Source organism: Atractosteus spatula, chromosome 5 (assembly GCF_055471065.1).
Source record: "Atractosteus spatula isolate fAtrSpa1 chromosome 5, fAtrSpa1.hap1, whole genome shotgun sequence".
NCBI classification, from domain to species: Eukaryota; Metazoa; Chordata; class Actinopteri; order Semionotiformes; family Lepisosteidae; genus Atractosteus; species Atractosteus spatula.
Genome location: NC_142710.1, coordinates 21,525,529 through 21,540,532, shown reverse-complemented (window position 1 = coordinate 21,540,532; position 15,004 = coordinate 21,525,529). Strand labels below are relative to the sequence as shown.

Genomic DNA, 15,004 nt, shown 5'->3' with positions numbered 1-15,004 from the left:
GAACTGAATTCCATTCCGCCGTGCCGCCCCCTTGGGGAATGTGTTCTCCTGGCAGCCATTGCAAGTAATTAAGGAATGCTTCGCACTCTGAAGGTGGCAATCTTGAATTACTGACAGCTAAAATGTCAAATATACCAGCTAAACTGTTGTTGAGGAAAGCATCTTTTTATTTTCCTCTATCCTTAATTGCTTGGAGAAATAAGCTCACCTTGCTGATTTTACAGGATCGTTATACCTCAATAAAGATTGTGTTATAGTTGAAAAGTAATTCTGCATCTTCCCACTTACGTCCCACTTTCCAAAAGTTTATTTGACAGATGTCACTGCTAATACAAAGAGAACGTCATTCACGTAGGACTGATTTAGTCTTAACTGGGGCAACAGAATTAAGAGCTGTTGTTCAAAGGTAGTCATCAGCAGAAATATTGCACTGGAACCGGTAAAGTGGAATGTTCTGATCATTTCAGAAAATCTTCTTCCATCTGATCATAAAAAGCATTTAGCTTTGAATCGGCTTCACTGCGAACATTTAACTACCAAGCATGAGAAACCTGTCGCAATTAGTAGATAACAGACATGTATTCAGCAAAGTCTGATAGGGGAAAAAAATGATAAGGTCTAGAAGGGCAATCAAGGTTTTAATTAATTACATGATTTGAACACTGGTAAAAAAAACTGAGCCAGCCTTAAAAAAATCTCCCATCAGGACTGAAGGGGAACGAAATCCGCATACCAGTTATTTCCAGCTGAAAAGGCTGCAGTGACTGACCTGACGTTCTCTGGCCTCAGTTTGTCCAGCACCATGTCGATCAGGTCCGGCCTGAAGTCCTCCAGCAGGTACTCCGCTGCCAGCACCTCCTCCAAGGGGTAATACTGAAACACCAGCCATACTGTCACTGGGGTTTACTTGGGGGAAACTGCAAACCTTTGCACACTCTATAGGCGCACACATCACAAGTCAGACGTGAAAAACATTTCCATTTTAGAAAAAGAGACAGCACAATCTGACATTTTCCCTGTGCCCATTTCTTAATTTTCAAGCATGACAGAAAGTCTTTTAAAGACCTTGCTCAACAATACTCTGATGCAAAGTGCCAGCTGAGCCCACAATCATTTCTCTAAATGCTCAATCGGTTATATTAATTTCTGAAATGTGTATTCCCAGACTAGCTTATGTGCAAGGCCATAAATCGCTGTAGCATTCTGGTCCACCATTTAAATACATTTTTTCATCTTTTTTGAATCAGCAAGGAAGGTTCAAATACAGAAAGCAATGACACAAAAAGAAATATTACATAAGCGTCAACCTACATGCAACAAACCAGCAATTTTAGAGGTGTATCCACGAGGTCTCTCCTTATCTTTGAACCTGAAGGCCACTGTATTCAAATCCTGAAAAGAAGACACAGAAAACACTGTAACGAAATGTCACTACACGAATGAAGAGATCAAAGGGATCATACCCTTTTACTGAAAGGCAGAAAAATAAAATCACACAGTAATCCCTTTAATGATGAAAGACTGAATTTTTTATAAGAAGAAACCTGCTGCAAAAGACTTGAATAATGTTTACAAGTTTAGATTAGGTTGCTGAAAAGTCTTCTGTCACCGGAATGAAAAGATCAGGACAGTATTCCACTTTAGCAGTGGGATTATTTCGGAATGTACCTTGCACTCCTGGAAAACCCATTCCTGTGGACCTTCAGTGCGCAGCTTCTGAATGTACTGGAACATGTGTAGAATGATATCCTCAACGTGCACTGGGCAATCAGAAACAGAGAAACAGTGCTTTACAACTCTCCAGGACAAGGCAAGTCTTCAGAAATGCAATGGGGACAAAGCCTCTTGGGATACTTACAAAGGCCCTCTTCAGTCAGATCCACATTGATGATAAAGAACATGAAGCCCTTCGCTCCCTCCTTCTGACCTCCTACGAGTGTATTCACCCAGCCTGTCACAAATTCAAGATTTCACACAGAAATGTAAGGGCCAACGTACATAACTACAAACAAAATACGGGATACTGTATATTCACTGAAATCCAGTGCAGTTCAAGATGTTTAATATAGAGAGGCATCCCTACATTTTCAATAAAAATGCAAATATTTCAAAAGGCACAGAAGGGCAGGAGAAAAGCCAGTCATTAAAAGGCATGTTCATTGTCTACTGTACTGTGTACTGTGGTTCTCATGTTTACAAACAGGCTGTAAGTATTGGTACTTAAACCCTGTTTCAAGGGCATTACAAGGAACAAAGTTATTATGTTAGACTTCACAGCACTTTGCTGCCTTTGGTGGTATCCTGTAATCTTTAATGCACTGCAAAGAAACATTTCTGGTGTTTTAAACTAAGAAATTTCACACAGTAAAGGAGTGAAACAGATTGGTTTTCTTCTTTTAGAAAACGGAGTGAGGTGTAACTTATAGCAATAAATATTTACTCAGCAGCTGCATTGGGTCCCGGAAGGATAATTTATTTTACTGTTCCACCTGGGATCCAACCTCACACATACTGAGTGCTGACACTATACCAGGAAACAATACACAAATACATAGCAATAAATTAAGGTTTTTGCTCAAAGCTGTATAATAGAACCTGTGAAGTCAATTATTCCTAAATATCTGATTTCCGTCATATGTCAATACATTTTTTTTCTGTCCCCAGTTATCTTGCAGCAGAGTGCTCAATATAAGAAAAAAGGGAATGCTGAATTGGACAGAATGTCTTTTCATAACTAAATCCATAAACACTTTCAGCAGCTGCTGTAGAAACCTAAGAAATAAAGGACGTTTGGCCATCCTGGATCTTTCTTTAACTTTGCAAAGCAGAACTGCACGTCAAGCAGTCAGATGAGTGACCTCCTTAATTTTTGTTCCAAATAATGGATGGATCTACAATTATGGAAGAACTGAAAGAGCATCCAGAAACATATAACAGATGTACAGTAAATGGGGATTACATTCATTGGCCAGAAAACAGAAATCTCAAAATGTTTCTTAAGATGGTCTGGACAAAACTGTACAGAAGTAGGCCTGTTTATCCATGAGAAAAACTCTACTTGGCAGAAGAAGGTTGGTGTGAAGTAAATGAAGATGCTGCTCTTTCACTTGCACTCTTACCTTTGGCTTTCAGCTCTGAGAGCAGGCTCCCAGGCCCCTCATGTCCAATGAGGTGACCAAGGTAGTGCCCAGGGTTGGACTTGTAATATTTCTGAAGGTCTGGGATGGGAAAGGTGACGTACAGATTGCGTATATCCTTAATGGGCACCACCTTATAAAATTGCTGTAAAAACATATGAAGGTAGTTTTTAAAGCAATCCGATTTCTAATATTTCTTTAAAACTACTCTGTAAATTAACACATATTTTATACCAGCAAAACCAATATGTTTTCTTTGCCAATTACAATTTCACATCTCCTCTACCAGTAGCCTGTCAACCCCAGACGTTTAAACTGCCTTACAGATTCGACCGCTTTTTGATCCACTAAAGGGGGAAATCAGATTTTGACAGACACATAAGAAAAGTGTTGTTTACTCCATCACAACTGTTTAAGCTTTGGTGCTCAGTAATGAAACAACCAGAAACACTGCAGCCAGTGCTTAAAATTAAATAGCACTGTCTACACAATTCCCAAGGGCATTAACACTATAGTTAGAGTGTCTTCAAAGGTCAAGGCAAGAACTAATATTTGCTTTCCAAAACCAAACATGGATGGTGAATCACTTTGTGTTTTAAGGGAGGCAGTCCCATCAGCACTGATGTGGCAGTATTCTGATCTGGGCTGCTCCCCCGTGGAGGAGAGCTGGTGAAAGTCTCTATCAGTCATACCCTTAGGTGCTCCTCTTGGAAAGGGTGCTCTGGAAATTCTGGGACAGGGACGCTTTTATTCTCTACTTCTGCAAACAGCTTCACTACCATGCTGGTCAACTCATCCAGGGACTCTGGGAAGAACAGAGAGAAAACAGGCCATCTGTTAAAACATGCGGCTTCGTCAAGTTGCTTTAAATATCCAGAAACCTTCTGGAAGATATTCACAAAGCGCTGCATAGGTTAAACTGGAAAACAGGTCATTTAACATGTTTTGTTCTGTCTTTCAATACAAAAGTATAAGTCAATAAGTCACACGTTAGCCTACAAAAACCAACGTACAGTACAAGAGTTAAACCATAACACACAGGGAAATAAAATGTTTATAGTATTTCTTCATAGCTAAGCTGATACAAAAATATTGCAAACCAGCAAGAAAACTGCTGTACCAAATTTAGTGTTTGCTAATAGAGCAATGTTGGAAACATTGACCAATTTTTGCCAACAGTGGACTGTTAAATTTGTATTATGATCTACAGTAAAGCCAATATGCTAGTGATACTATTTATTACATTGTAATCCCAAACTTCCTCTTAAAAAATCAAAACCCTCACATACTAAACATTAATCTTAATCTTAGTAACCTTATTTTAAACCATCACATCAGTAAGAATTTCCAGACAATAGCTAAACAGTTCTGGTGCACAGCTGATTTAACCAAAGCCAGAAAATGTATGTTGCAATTAATTAAAGATGAGTGTTGAACCGTTCATCAACTAAATTGGATTGGGAGCAAAAAAATATTACTGTGTCTAATCCAACATATTGTTTCAACACAGGTGTCAGATTAGTGTGACCTTGAGTGTGCACTGCATGAAATTAAATTCTGTGAATAATCTTTTCTTTTTTAAAATGCATATTATAAAATGAAACCTAATGAACTACCTGTGGGTTTTTTTAATTCTGTATCTACAATTATGTATAAATCATGGCAAAGAGAAAAATATTAATATTATTTAGGACAGACTGGCTGACCAACCAACAACAACACAACAAGGTCCTCACATCTGATGAAGGCTCAACAGCAAACGAACATTCTGCTTTTCAGAATTAAATTAATACATACTTTCAATAGCTCAAACACTTAAAGACATTTGGCTTTTAAATTGTAAATGAATTTAAAACAACATATTGAAAACCGTATGCACAAATTAAGGTTCTCTTCATATAAAGAAACCACTGGGGCAACAGATAAGACAAAGCCTGACAGTTAAGGGGACAAACATTAAAAGACAAGAAGACAAAATTGAGCTGCCAACAGATGATGTGCTTTTATACCTCAAACAACCCAGACATTCCCTTTTTGTAACCTTTGGATCTTTCAGTGAAATATGAAAGTATGTCTCTGTACGAATCAAAAGTGAAAAACAACGAGGTTGGCTAATCTCATCCTATCAGATCAAAGAAAATTTATCGTGAGCAGGTAATCAACATCAGTTGTCTAGGACTGCACTTTCCAGAAGTGTACCTGTCAAATAAAGCAAGAGAATAAACAGCTATGGTCCGCATCCTCTTCCATTAAAGTACTAATGAAATGAAAAAGTCCTCTTTCCAGCCTCTGCCAGTTGAGGTCTCTCCAGAGGAGTTTAACAAGTGGGCCAAACTAATTTCAAGGTTCATTTGGAATGTCAGGGAAGCAAGAATTAGATTTAAAACACTGTGATGAGCTGGGAATAAAGGTGGTTTGGCTTGCTGTGTGTTAAGACAGATTTTCATACTTCCCAGCTTTGATTCCCCTTATGTTGGCATGATCCAACTTACAAAGCAAAATGGAAAGATTTAAAATCTTCAGACAGACTTCCAGTACAGTCGGTTTTTAGAAGAAAGAAATCCAACTTTTCCATAACACATTCCTGTATCCAGTGTTCATACTGCAGGGTTTACCAGATAGACTTGAGCACTGAAACGGGAAGAGCTCTTTACATGCTTCGCTATGCCAAACACTGACATTGTAAAACAACACAGCCTAAATTAGAAGAGAAACGTGCCAGCAGTCCCTCTTTAGGTTTCTGTGCATTTCTGAGCGCACATGCCTCTTAAAACGAGCTGCTGTGCTCCCCTGGCGCTGGAATAAACTGTACAATCTCAAACACCATGGAATTCTTTCAATTTAAACAGCTGCCTTCCTGCACTCACCTCTGCCAAGCACACACAGGGCCATGAGGTTTGAGGAGTAGTACGTGGAGTGGAACTTAAGGAGCTCCTGCCGAATGTCTATGCCTTCTTTAGAGGGCCTGGTTTCCAGGGTTAGTTTATTACCTGTTAAAAAAGGCAGAAAAACAAAGTAAAAATGATTTTTGTAGACACGTTAATAAAAGTAAGACATAATTGGTCTGCAGTATTCTAACGGATTAACACCAACACCGTACTACATTGAGGAAGAATCCATATATAATAAAGTCAAATAAAAACTAAACACCAGCAGCCTATTACTCTTGAGATTACAACATGAAGGGCATTTCATTTTCTAAGCCCCTTTGTTAAAAACTGCAACATAAAGCAAAACAATGGCAGCTCAAAAGGAAATAGCACAGGAGATGCGGCTTGGAAAATCAAGAATCAATTCACTCTGGCACTATCTCTGAGCCACGGCTCTATCTACTCGCAGCATCTGGGCTGGCACCCCCGGCTTCCGCCCATCTGAATATTTTAAAGTCCCCAAATAAAACCCAGCAAGAAGAACCCAGTCCAGGCTGAAATCTGGAATGAAAACAGCTTTGTCGGCAAGAGTACAAATTACAAAGTAAAAAAGAAGAATGGGGGATTATTTAAGTCTTGTGCTATTACTGGAGTCGGCAGGGCTGTACAATGATCTGCCATTAGAAGCTGACCTAGCAATTCATTGACAGTCTCCTCGAATCAGCCTCACAATCCTCTCCTCAACACAGCAAGACTGGAGCCAAGAGGAGACTGTTTTTTGAAGATGCCAGCAGTCAATATCATACACTGGAAAATAAGTGTAGCAAGCATAAAACAGTTTGCCAGTAAAATATAACAGGAATATAGAGCATATACTCAGCTCCTATGTATGGGTATCTGCTATTGTAAAATTTATATTTAAAAAAAGAAATAAAGTGTACGTTGAATTTACATGTAATAAATAACACAAAACAAGAAGTACTGTTTACAAACTAAAGGAATATGTTAATAATAAAGGGTCTCAATTCCACTTTATGTTCACTTTCCATTTAAACAACGCAGTATAACGTTTGTTCTTTGTTGAAAAGCTCCAGGCTTAAGCGTTCATTTCCAAGCCTCTTGAAATATTATCGCTGTGGTGGTCACATGAAATGAGGCACTTTAGACTATCATTAACGCCGGCCTTACAGCTATAAATAACACACACTGAGCAGAGATGAGTATAAAGCTGAACAGATCGATAGAGCAGCAGAGGGTTTGTGCACAGAGTTACAATGTATTCGGCAGATAGCCTACAAAGATGAGCAGAGCTGCAGGGGAGAAAAAAGAAATTCATGTTTAAATACACTTCAATCTTAGGCATCAGAAGGTACCAGAAGGAAAAAAGAAAGTGAGGCATTATTTAACCAATTGTACTGCCGAGTTCAGTTCTACAAAGGGTGCCTTCATCGAATTCCCTCAATCATGCAACATCCACTTTGTGATCAACTGTTTCATCACCTAATGTGACAGAAATCAGAAAAGAAAAGGCTAGTCAGCTGGCCCGGGAGCTTTCAGGTTAATGAAATGTATGAAAAGTATGTTGAGAGGTTCAGCCGGGTAAAGATGCTCTCCCCTACGATCGCGGGTTCAAACCAGCCGTGATAGAGCCTACAGGCAGTGGCGCGCAGATGGCCGATGGTTGCTGAGGGTGAGTTGGCATCAGTCGGCTGAGGCCTGTCTCGGCTGTCGGGGGCCCGGCGCCCCCCACAGCCGAGGAGGGGGCTCCAGAGCCTGGGACATGTGTAAAAGCGAGTGGCTCAAAGGCAGGAAATGGGAGGGCTCTCCCTAGACTTCCTTCTTCTCCTCTCGCAGGGCTCACAGAGCCCCGCTGTCAAAATAATCACACAGCCGGCTAGTCCAGCTCGGGGGTTAAACACAAATTATTTGCAAATCGTACATTCAGATTAAAAGATAGATAATGAAGGACAGAGGAGATCTCTTGGAATGAAAAAAAACAGTCTCTGTGTCATTTATTACTATTTAATTCGTGTCAGGAAACAAAGGGCCTTAAACTTTACTAATAAACATGAAGAGATCAGGGACATTTCATCATTTAAATGACGAAACGATAATTGAGATTTAAGATGATGATGCTTTTTAAATGATGTGAAAAACTTTGTATAGTAATGACTTTGAACAAAATGTTTCGGGACTTTGTTATTTCAGCTTGCCTACTCTTAGGAAACAGAGCAGTATAAACACAAACCCAGTGCTGCAGCCTCACAGTTTATATGGGTCCTGTGTCCTTTGTTAAAGGACAAAGTGCAACAATGAGTGCTAACATAATGTGCTGCTGCCACCTATAGGACAACTCATGTACCAACCTGTCAGCACTCTTCTGCACTTGACCAAGCACAAAAAAACAGATCCAGGTTAACTAAAATACCTCAATGCACCTTTCCGTTTTTTTCACTGCACTGTACAAAGATAGTAGCGTGCAACCGTTGAATGCCTGACCTGTTCCAAATTTACTGAAAGGGTGGCTGGGATTGCCTGTAGCCTTCTCCAGCTGAAAGAGCCTCCAGGCGTCGTTCATCAGGTTCTTCTCATGTTCCGAGTCCACAGCATTCACTTCTCTGTCCTTGCAGCTCTCATCAAACAGGGGACACAGAAAAAACTGGGAAAACCTAAATACAGAAAGGAGGAGGTCTCATCAGGGCACCAGGTCTCTGCAACTCCACTTCAGTTTCCAACAGTATTACAGTTTGCCCCAACAGCATTCACACTGGATTTTAGAGTTACTATAAGAATATAAGGAAGTTTGCAAATGAAAGGTCGTCAGCCAGCCCAACTAGCTGGTTAGTTTGTTTTTAGCAGCTTATTGATTCAAGTATCAAGCATCTGAGAATGAAAGAAGACATTGAAAAGATAAAAGGCAAAGCTGGTTTCCAGAATGTTTCCACTCTGTTTGAAAGATCTGCATGAAATTTAAATATTTGTTTTAATGGGTGTGGAGGATTTCAATAGCCTTTGTTATGGCTGGATATGTACAGGGTTTCCAGTGTCTTACAGTTACACTCAGAACTCTTAGACTGGGTAAATAAAACCAGACGAAGACAGACAAACAATACTTGTGTTGTAACTTCTGTTGTATGATGCACAACCTTTCACAATGTTTCTTTGCCACACAAAACCACTGCCCCCATCAAGGGTTTGACACACGAAATCAACTACAAATTTTATATTTGACAACCTCATTGTTCACTTATACACAGCACTCTTGTGAGGACGTCACAAAAGCTTACAGATCCCACTTGCTACACATGCTTATGCACCAAGCTCTTACTAATGAGGAACAATGCATGAAAGGATAAAGCACATAGAAATGTATCATGTATTTCACACTAAAAGTTTATTTGACTTTTATAGGACTAAAAAAAAAATATTGCTGCTCCAAATCCAGAGAAAAGTGGCCTGATACATTTTTGTGCTTAAAGGAATGTCCTACTCTGACAGGCTAAAAGAACTGAATCATTTTAGTCTTAAGCAGACAAAACCATGAAGGGCCCCAATTCAAGAACTCAGAATCCTCAAAATCATTGACTAAGTAAACCCACTGGACTTCCTCAAAGTCAACAGTGAACCACAGAAGAGAGGACACAAGTGGAGACTGCTTGCACCTCCCGTTCTCAGGTTTAAATGCACTTCCCTACAAAGGCGCTGTTGTTGAAGCTCATACCCGGCCTTCTATCAAGAAATGGCATTTGGAGATCGTCAGATTAAAAATAATAACCAGCAACTAAAAGAGCTGGATTGGCCAAAAGCTTGTAATCTTTCAGACTCTTATGTCTAGGAGTCTGATTTCCAGAACAGCAGTAAACAAAGTACAGTAAACCCTTGGTTTAATGGACTTTGGTTTAAATAAACAAAATCTGCTAAAGGGGAATTTTGTCTGTAAATCATAAATGCTGGTCTTTCCCTGCAATAAAAAGGAAATGGATAAATAATAAAATACTAAATAGGTATAAAATTCAAGAACATCAATGGTGCCCTTTACGGGTAGGTCAATTGCTTACAATGAGTGTTGTTTCTGATTTGTGTGCTTTAACAAATTTCATACAGTATATTTGCCCCACACAAAATAAAGAGCTTGTACTGTACATTTACGATAAAAAGGCACAGAAACAAATTTCAAAGACAGTGTTGATTACAATTTTTAAAAAATTAGTTAAAATATCCAGATAAAATAATAGCATATACAGTACAATATTACGTTTTTTTCATATAATAGTGTGTTTTATGGTTGAAAAAACATAATTTGTGATTAAGCCAACATTTGGCAATAATGGGCAGCCCTCCCCCCCCACCCCACCCCTTAGTCTGTTAAACTGGGGTTTACTGGACTAACAAACAGTTTCGATATGCAGAGCTGTTTTGGCCAAGCCCAGATGCTCTCTCGGTGTAGGCAGAACTCGGCTTCTCTTCGGAAACCTACTTAAAATTTTAAAACCGCCTTGAGCTGCAAAGACAAGGCTACAAGTGAAATGGCAACAAAATCTAAATAAAAAATAACAAGTAGAATCCACACACACGGTTTTTACTTACTGGACAGGGACCACACTTTGAACTAATTTTAATTAGTCTCTACAACAACATTCTCTTTTCTGTCGAGCAGCAGATGCATTCCACTGCTCACTCAGTTAATTGAAGATATGGATTAACTGTAACACATGGGGTTTTTACCATGGGTATAAGATTCAATTCTTCTTGTCATTTTCTCTTTAGAATCATTTAAATTAATGGAAATAACCCCCCTTCTATCTGTATATTTATATACTGGGCAATATTAAACTGTACAATATTATTTTTAGACCAGGTGAGAGAAATGGCCTGAGCACCAGCAGCAGCAGTGGCTGATTGTAACAGAGGAGCACAGGTCTGGAGAGTGTGAATGTCAAACAGGCCGCTCGCAAAAATAAATGATGAAGCATACATTATTGACAAGAGCTGAATTTCAATCAACACAAACAAACGCATAAAGTCTAAATAACTACTTGCATTGAGAGACCATTTTTTTTTATTTTCTTGCTTAACACGTACTCCTTTAAGATCTCCACATGCACTGCCAGGAAATAAACATTGATTGGCAATAAAATAAGGTTATTGTGTGAATAATTCACTGCTAAACAACTTTAGTTTTGACAAAAGGCCAGATGAAATGTCATAGTTATTCTAAAAACGAAAAGTGGGGGAGTAATTGAAACTCCAAACCACTTGTTTTCTGAACCACTGTGTCGGGCTGGCATCCTGCCCAGGAAAGAGACGTGCACTAGGTCTCTGGGATCCTCAGCAGGACTAAGCTGCTTTTGCAGTTTGGATGCACCTACTGATTCATTTATTCACTCTAGCATAGTACCCAAGCACATGAATATCATCGACACTGCACGCTGTTTAACATAAAGAGAAAGAAGTGACTGCTTATTCTTAATGTGCCACACTGATCCTTTAATCCTTTTTTCTCTTTATTATGTAGTTTTTGCTTATTGTAGCCCCTGTTTCTGGATTTCAGGGCACTATTAAAGTTTATGGAGGTCTCTGTGGACTCAAACCCAGGTCTGCCCCTCCATCATAGACAGCATCTGCACTTGGTCTTAAAAAGCACTGAATAATAGTGACTCAGTGTTTGTGTCCCTTTGCGCTACTAAGCAAATCAGGCACCATAACTTCCAGGACAATCAACCAGAATTACCGTCTGTTTTAAAGTGAAGCTAGCAGCAGCTCTGGTAACCAAGCCGTTCTTAATCTCTGGTCTGCACCCACTGACGGCACTTACCGGTCTAGCGCCCCCTGCAGGTGCTCGTGGGACACATCGAAATAGTAGTTGGTGTGCTCCCCGCTGGTAAAGGCGTTGGAACTGCCAGCGTGTTCGCTCAGGAACTGGCTGTACTCATTCTCTTTGGGGTACTTCTCAGTGCCCAGAAACAGCATGTGCTCACAGAAATGGGCCACACCAGAGATGTTGGGAGGGTCGGACAACGAACCTGCACAGGTAAGAGGTACACTGCAATTACATTTCTTTCCCACACTGTAGAAAATCATTCATCCACTGCCCTTGGCAAAAACCCACCCAAACCTGAAAAACATGCAAACTCTACAGAGCAGCAGACCCAGTCCAGAACTGAACTCAGAACCCAAGCTGTGAAGAGGTTGTGGTAGCTGACACGCCACTGTGCAATTCACCATGCAACGTACAACCACCCATTGTAGCAATTCAGTACGAAAAAATAATTCTACAACACTGCCAACAACAGCTTTTTGTTATCAAACATCCCATGGACTGCTTCAGAGACTCTTTAACAGGCCTTATTTTAAGTACTTAAATTTTGTGAATGGAAGACCAAAAAGAATGCAAAACACATCGCAAATGAATACAAAAATTAAAGTACAATTTTAGGTCCATTAGATTCTTTAATAAAATCTGCCCTTTACTCATTTCAACCAATCCCTCTGCTTAAAGACATCTCACTATACTACTACAGATGACTGTGAAGCACACAGGACACATTTTGAAAGCACGGATCCTGTTCATAATGAGTCCGCATGCCATGAAGTACCCATGTCAACATGCATTCTGGATTTCCATATGTTTCAAGTGGAAGAAAACAACACCCTCATATTACTGGTTTTGGGCAGAAGCAGCGTGAGATGGCTGTGGCTGTTAACAGCAGCTGCACCGCTGAATACATACCTATATGCACGTCTAGCGCTGCTGAAGACTTGTCTGTTGTGGGGTCACTAATGAGCATGGCCCTGAGCCCATTGGTGAACTCCAACCCCCGGTACACACGCTTGTCTTCCGGAGACCGGATGATCTCACTCACTATCCTTTTGACTGCTTGGTCACTCATCCTGGATGCCGGGGCTCTGGCGGCTAAAGGAAACATGAAAACAGGGCTTTTGTTTCAGAGGAATAACATCATAAAAAAGCAAGACTCATCAGCGCAAAACTGGAGTTGTGACATTATCTGTCATGCCGTTAAAACTCAAGCGTGGTACGTTCTCTACATCAGGGACAGATAACTGGGACAAAGGCACAGCAGGGACGCTGTAACTTTGACAAGTGTTAATTTGAAAAAGGAACGGAGTGGCATGAAAGGGCACTAGCCCCCACCAGCGGGGTGCAGCGAGTACAGTCATGGCACTGTGCCCGCCTTCCACATTCATTTTCCAGCTCACAGCAGTGCCTGCTCTCAAAGTAAAGGGACGGGGCGTCCTTCAACACAGGGAAAGAGAGATGATTAGTATTTAAGAAGCTGATTATTCGTCAAGAATGGACAAAGCACAAAGCAATCTGCTCTCATTGTGATGCACACAAGGGCCAGAAAAGCCCGCGTGCACACACACTGTCGTTAAACACAACAGGAGCTGTACACTAAGTGTACATTGAAACCTGAAAGAATTCAGGCATGACAGTAAACCTACATTACACTACAATTCACACGATACTACATACTCTACAATATGCTCAAGTTAAGACTTGAGGAATGTCTCACATTAATTTATATTATCCAGAAAAAACACCCAAAATAAGAGTGTGTTTTGTCTCAAACCTAAGTAGAATAATAGGAGATGTACTGTATTCATATGACTAATGTCATTATTGAGTGCTTTTTATGTTCAGTACTCCTAGATTCCATATTAAATCTATTCTGCACACCATAATCATAGTGCAGGGTCACAGTGAATAATGTTTTTAGCCTTTTGCTGTCGATCATGTTCAAATCCATAAGCGTTTGCCGAATAAATAAATTGATATAACATTGCTGCAACCTTAGTTTATAGCAGTTCTCTCCCTACTACTCAGCCTCACCTGAATATCAAATCCTCGAATAATCACCAGCTACAAAACACAAACACCTCAAATTCACACATTCAAAGCAAATCCCCGGAATTGATTGGTTTCCACTTTCAAATCCTATGGAGAGCTCGTGGATTTTTCCAATAAGCACAAAAGCTAGGGACACAAAGTGCAAACAAAAAATGAGGGAAACCAGACTGTACATGAAATGTCTTGAATCACTAAAAAAGCCACAAAAGCATATGGAAGTTGCAACCTTTTTCTGAAAACTGTTTCAAAATTAAATATAGTTTTTCTCAGTACTTAACCATATGAGGACTTCTGTAGTGATTAGCAAGTGTACTTCCCTTTTTAGATACTGGAAGAGCTACCTCCCATAGCAATCATAAAGTGCATTCAACCAATTTAGCATTTTCTCTGTAAGACACTGTAGTAAGTCTTAATGAAGTGACGTGCGGATATTATTCGGATAATTATATTCGTAGAGGAAACTACTGTACGTCTGACCGCTGTAGACATGTCTATGAGCAGGTTTTCTACTTCGATGGGGTTTTTTTGCCAAAGCTGTCAAAAGATGCGTCTTAAGAACCTGCTGAGCTCGCCAGGCGCCCAGTCTGCCTTTAACTGTTATAATTATTACAGCAACGTACCATTAATCCCTATCCCATCACAGTAATGCGTCTCGTTTCGTATATCTCCGAGACATACTTACCAAGTGTTCAGCGTGGTTGTGATGTACTGTATTTACTAAGGTAATAATTCCGTTTTATGTTGCAAGTTAATAAATATCCTTTGTAAATACAATGACAAATTCTCTGTGCGAACAACTAAACACAAACGTTCTTTATACCTAACTCAGATTTAGACGGTATAACAGGTACCTGGATACCATACTGTACCTACAACTCACAGCAAACGATCTATTACTAATAGTATTAGAAAGGTGCGCGCAATCGACTAAGAGTGACTATAATCTGTCTTCGAAATAAAATTTAAAAAACAAAAAATACTAACCAAGTTTTACAGGTGCTCAATTATAAAGGTGGGTAAGTCTGTCTGCGTTTTAGGATTACGCTGCGGTGCAAGACACCAGTGTAAACTGTGACAGGCCTCACTCTCCATATGATAAGATCAGGACAATGCTCATACTACAGAAA

General features: G+C 39.9%; 1 protein-coding gene across 3 annotated transcripts in view; it reads right to left on the bottom strand.

Moving 5' to 3' along the window:
• Positions 1–15,004, bottom strand: part of ide (insulin-degrading enzyme) — a 46,679-nt gene that overhangs the window by 27,134 nt on the left and 4,541 nt on the right. For all 3 annotated transcript variants that reach the window (XM_088915448.1, XM_088915445.1, XM_088915446.1), the window contains exons 2-11: positions 12,738–12,920; positions 11,823–12,030; positions 8,507–8,676; positions 6,005–6,127; positions 3,830–3,942; positions 3,120–3,282; positions 1,859–1,951; positions 1,669–1,760; positions 1,312–1,392; positions 770–873 (exon numbers count right to left, since the gene is read on the bottom strand). In XM_088915448.1, coding sequence (XP_088771574.1) covers positions 770–873; positions 1,312–1,392; positions 1,669–1,760; positions 1,859–1,951; positions 3,120–3,282; positions 3,830–3,942; positions 6,005–6,127; positions 8,507–8,676; positions 11,823–12,030; positions 12,738–12,897 — 1,307 coding nt within the window. In that variant the 5' untranslated portion in view covers positions 12,898–12,920. The remainder of the gene's footprint in view (positions 1–769; positions 874–1,311; positions 1,393–1,668; positions 1,761–1,858; positions 1,952–3,119; positions 3,283–3,829; positions 3,943–6,004; positions 6,128–8,506; positions 8,677–11,822; positions 12,031–12,737; positions 12,921–15,004) is intronic.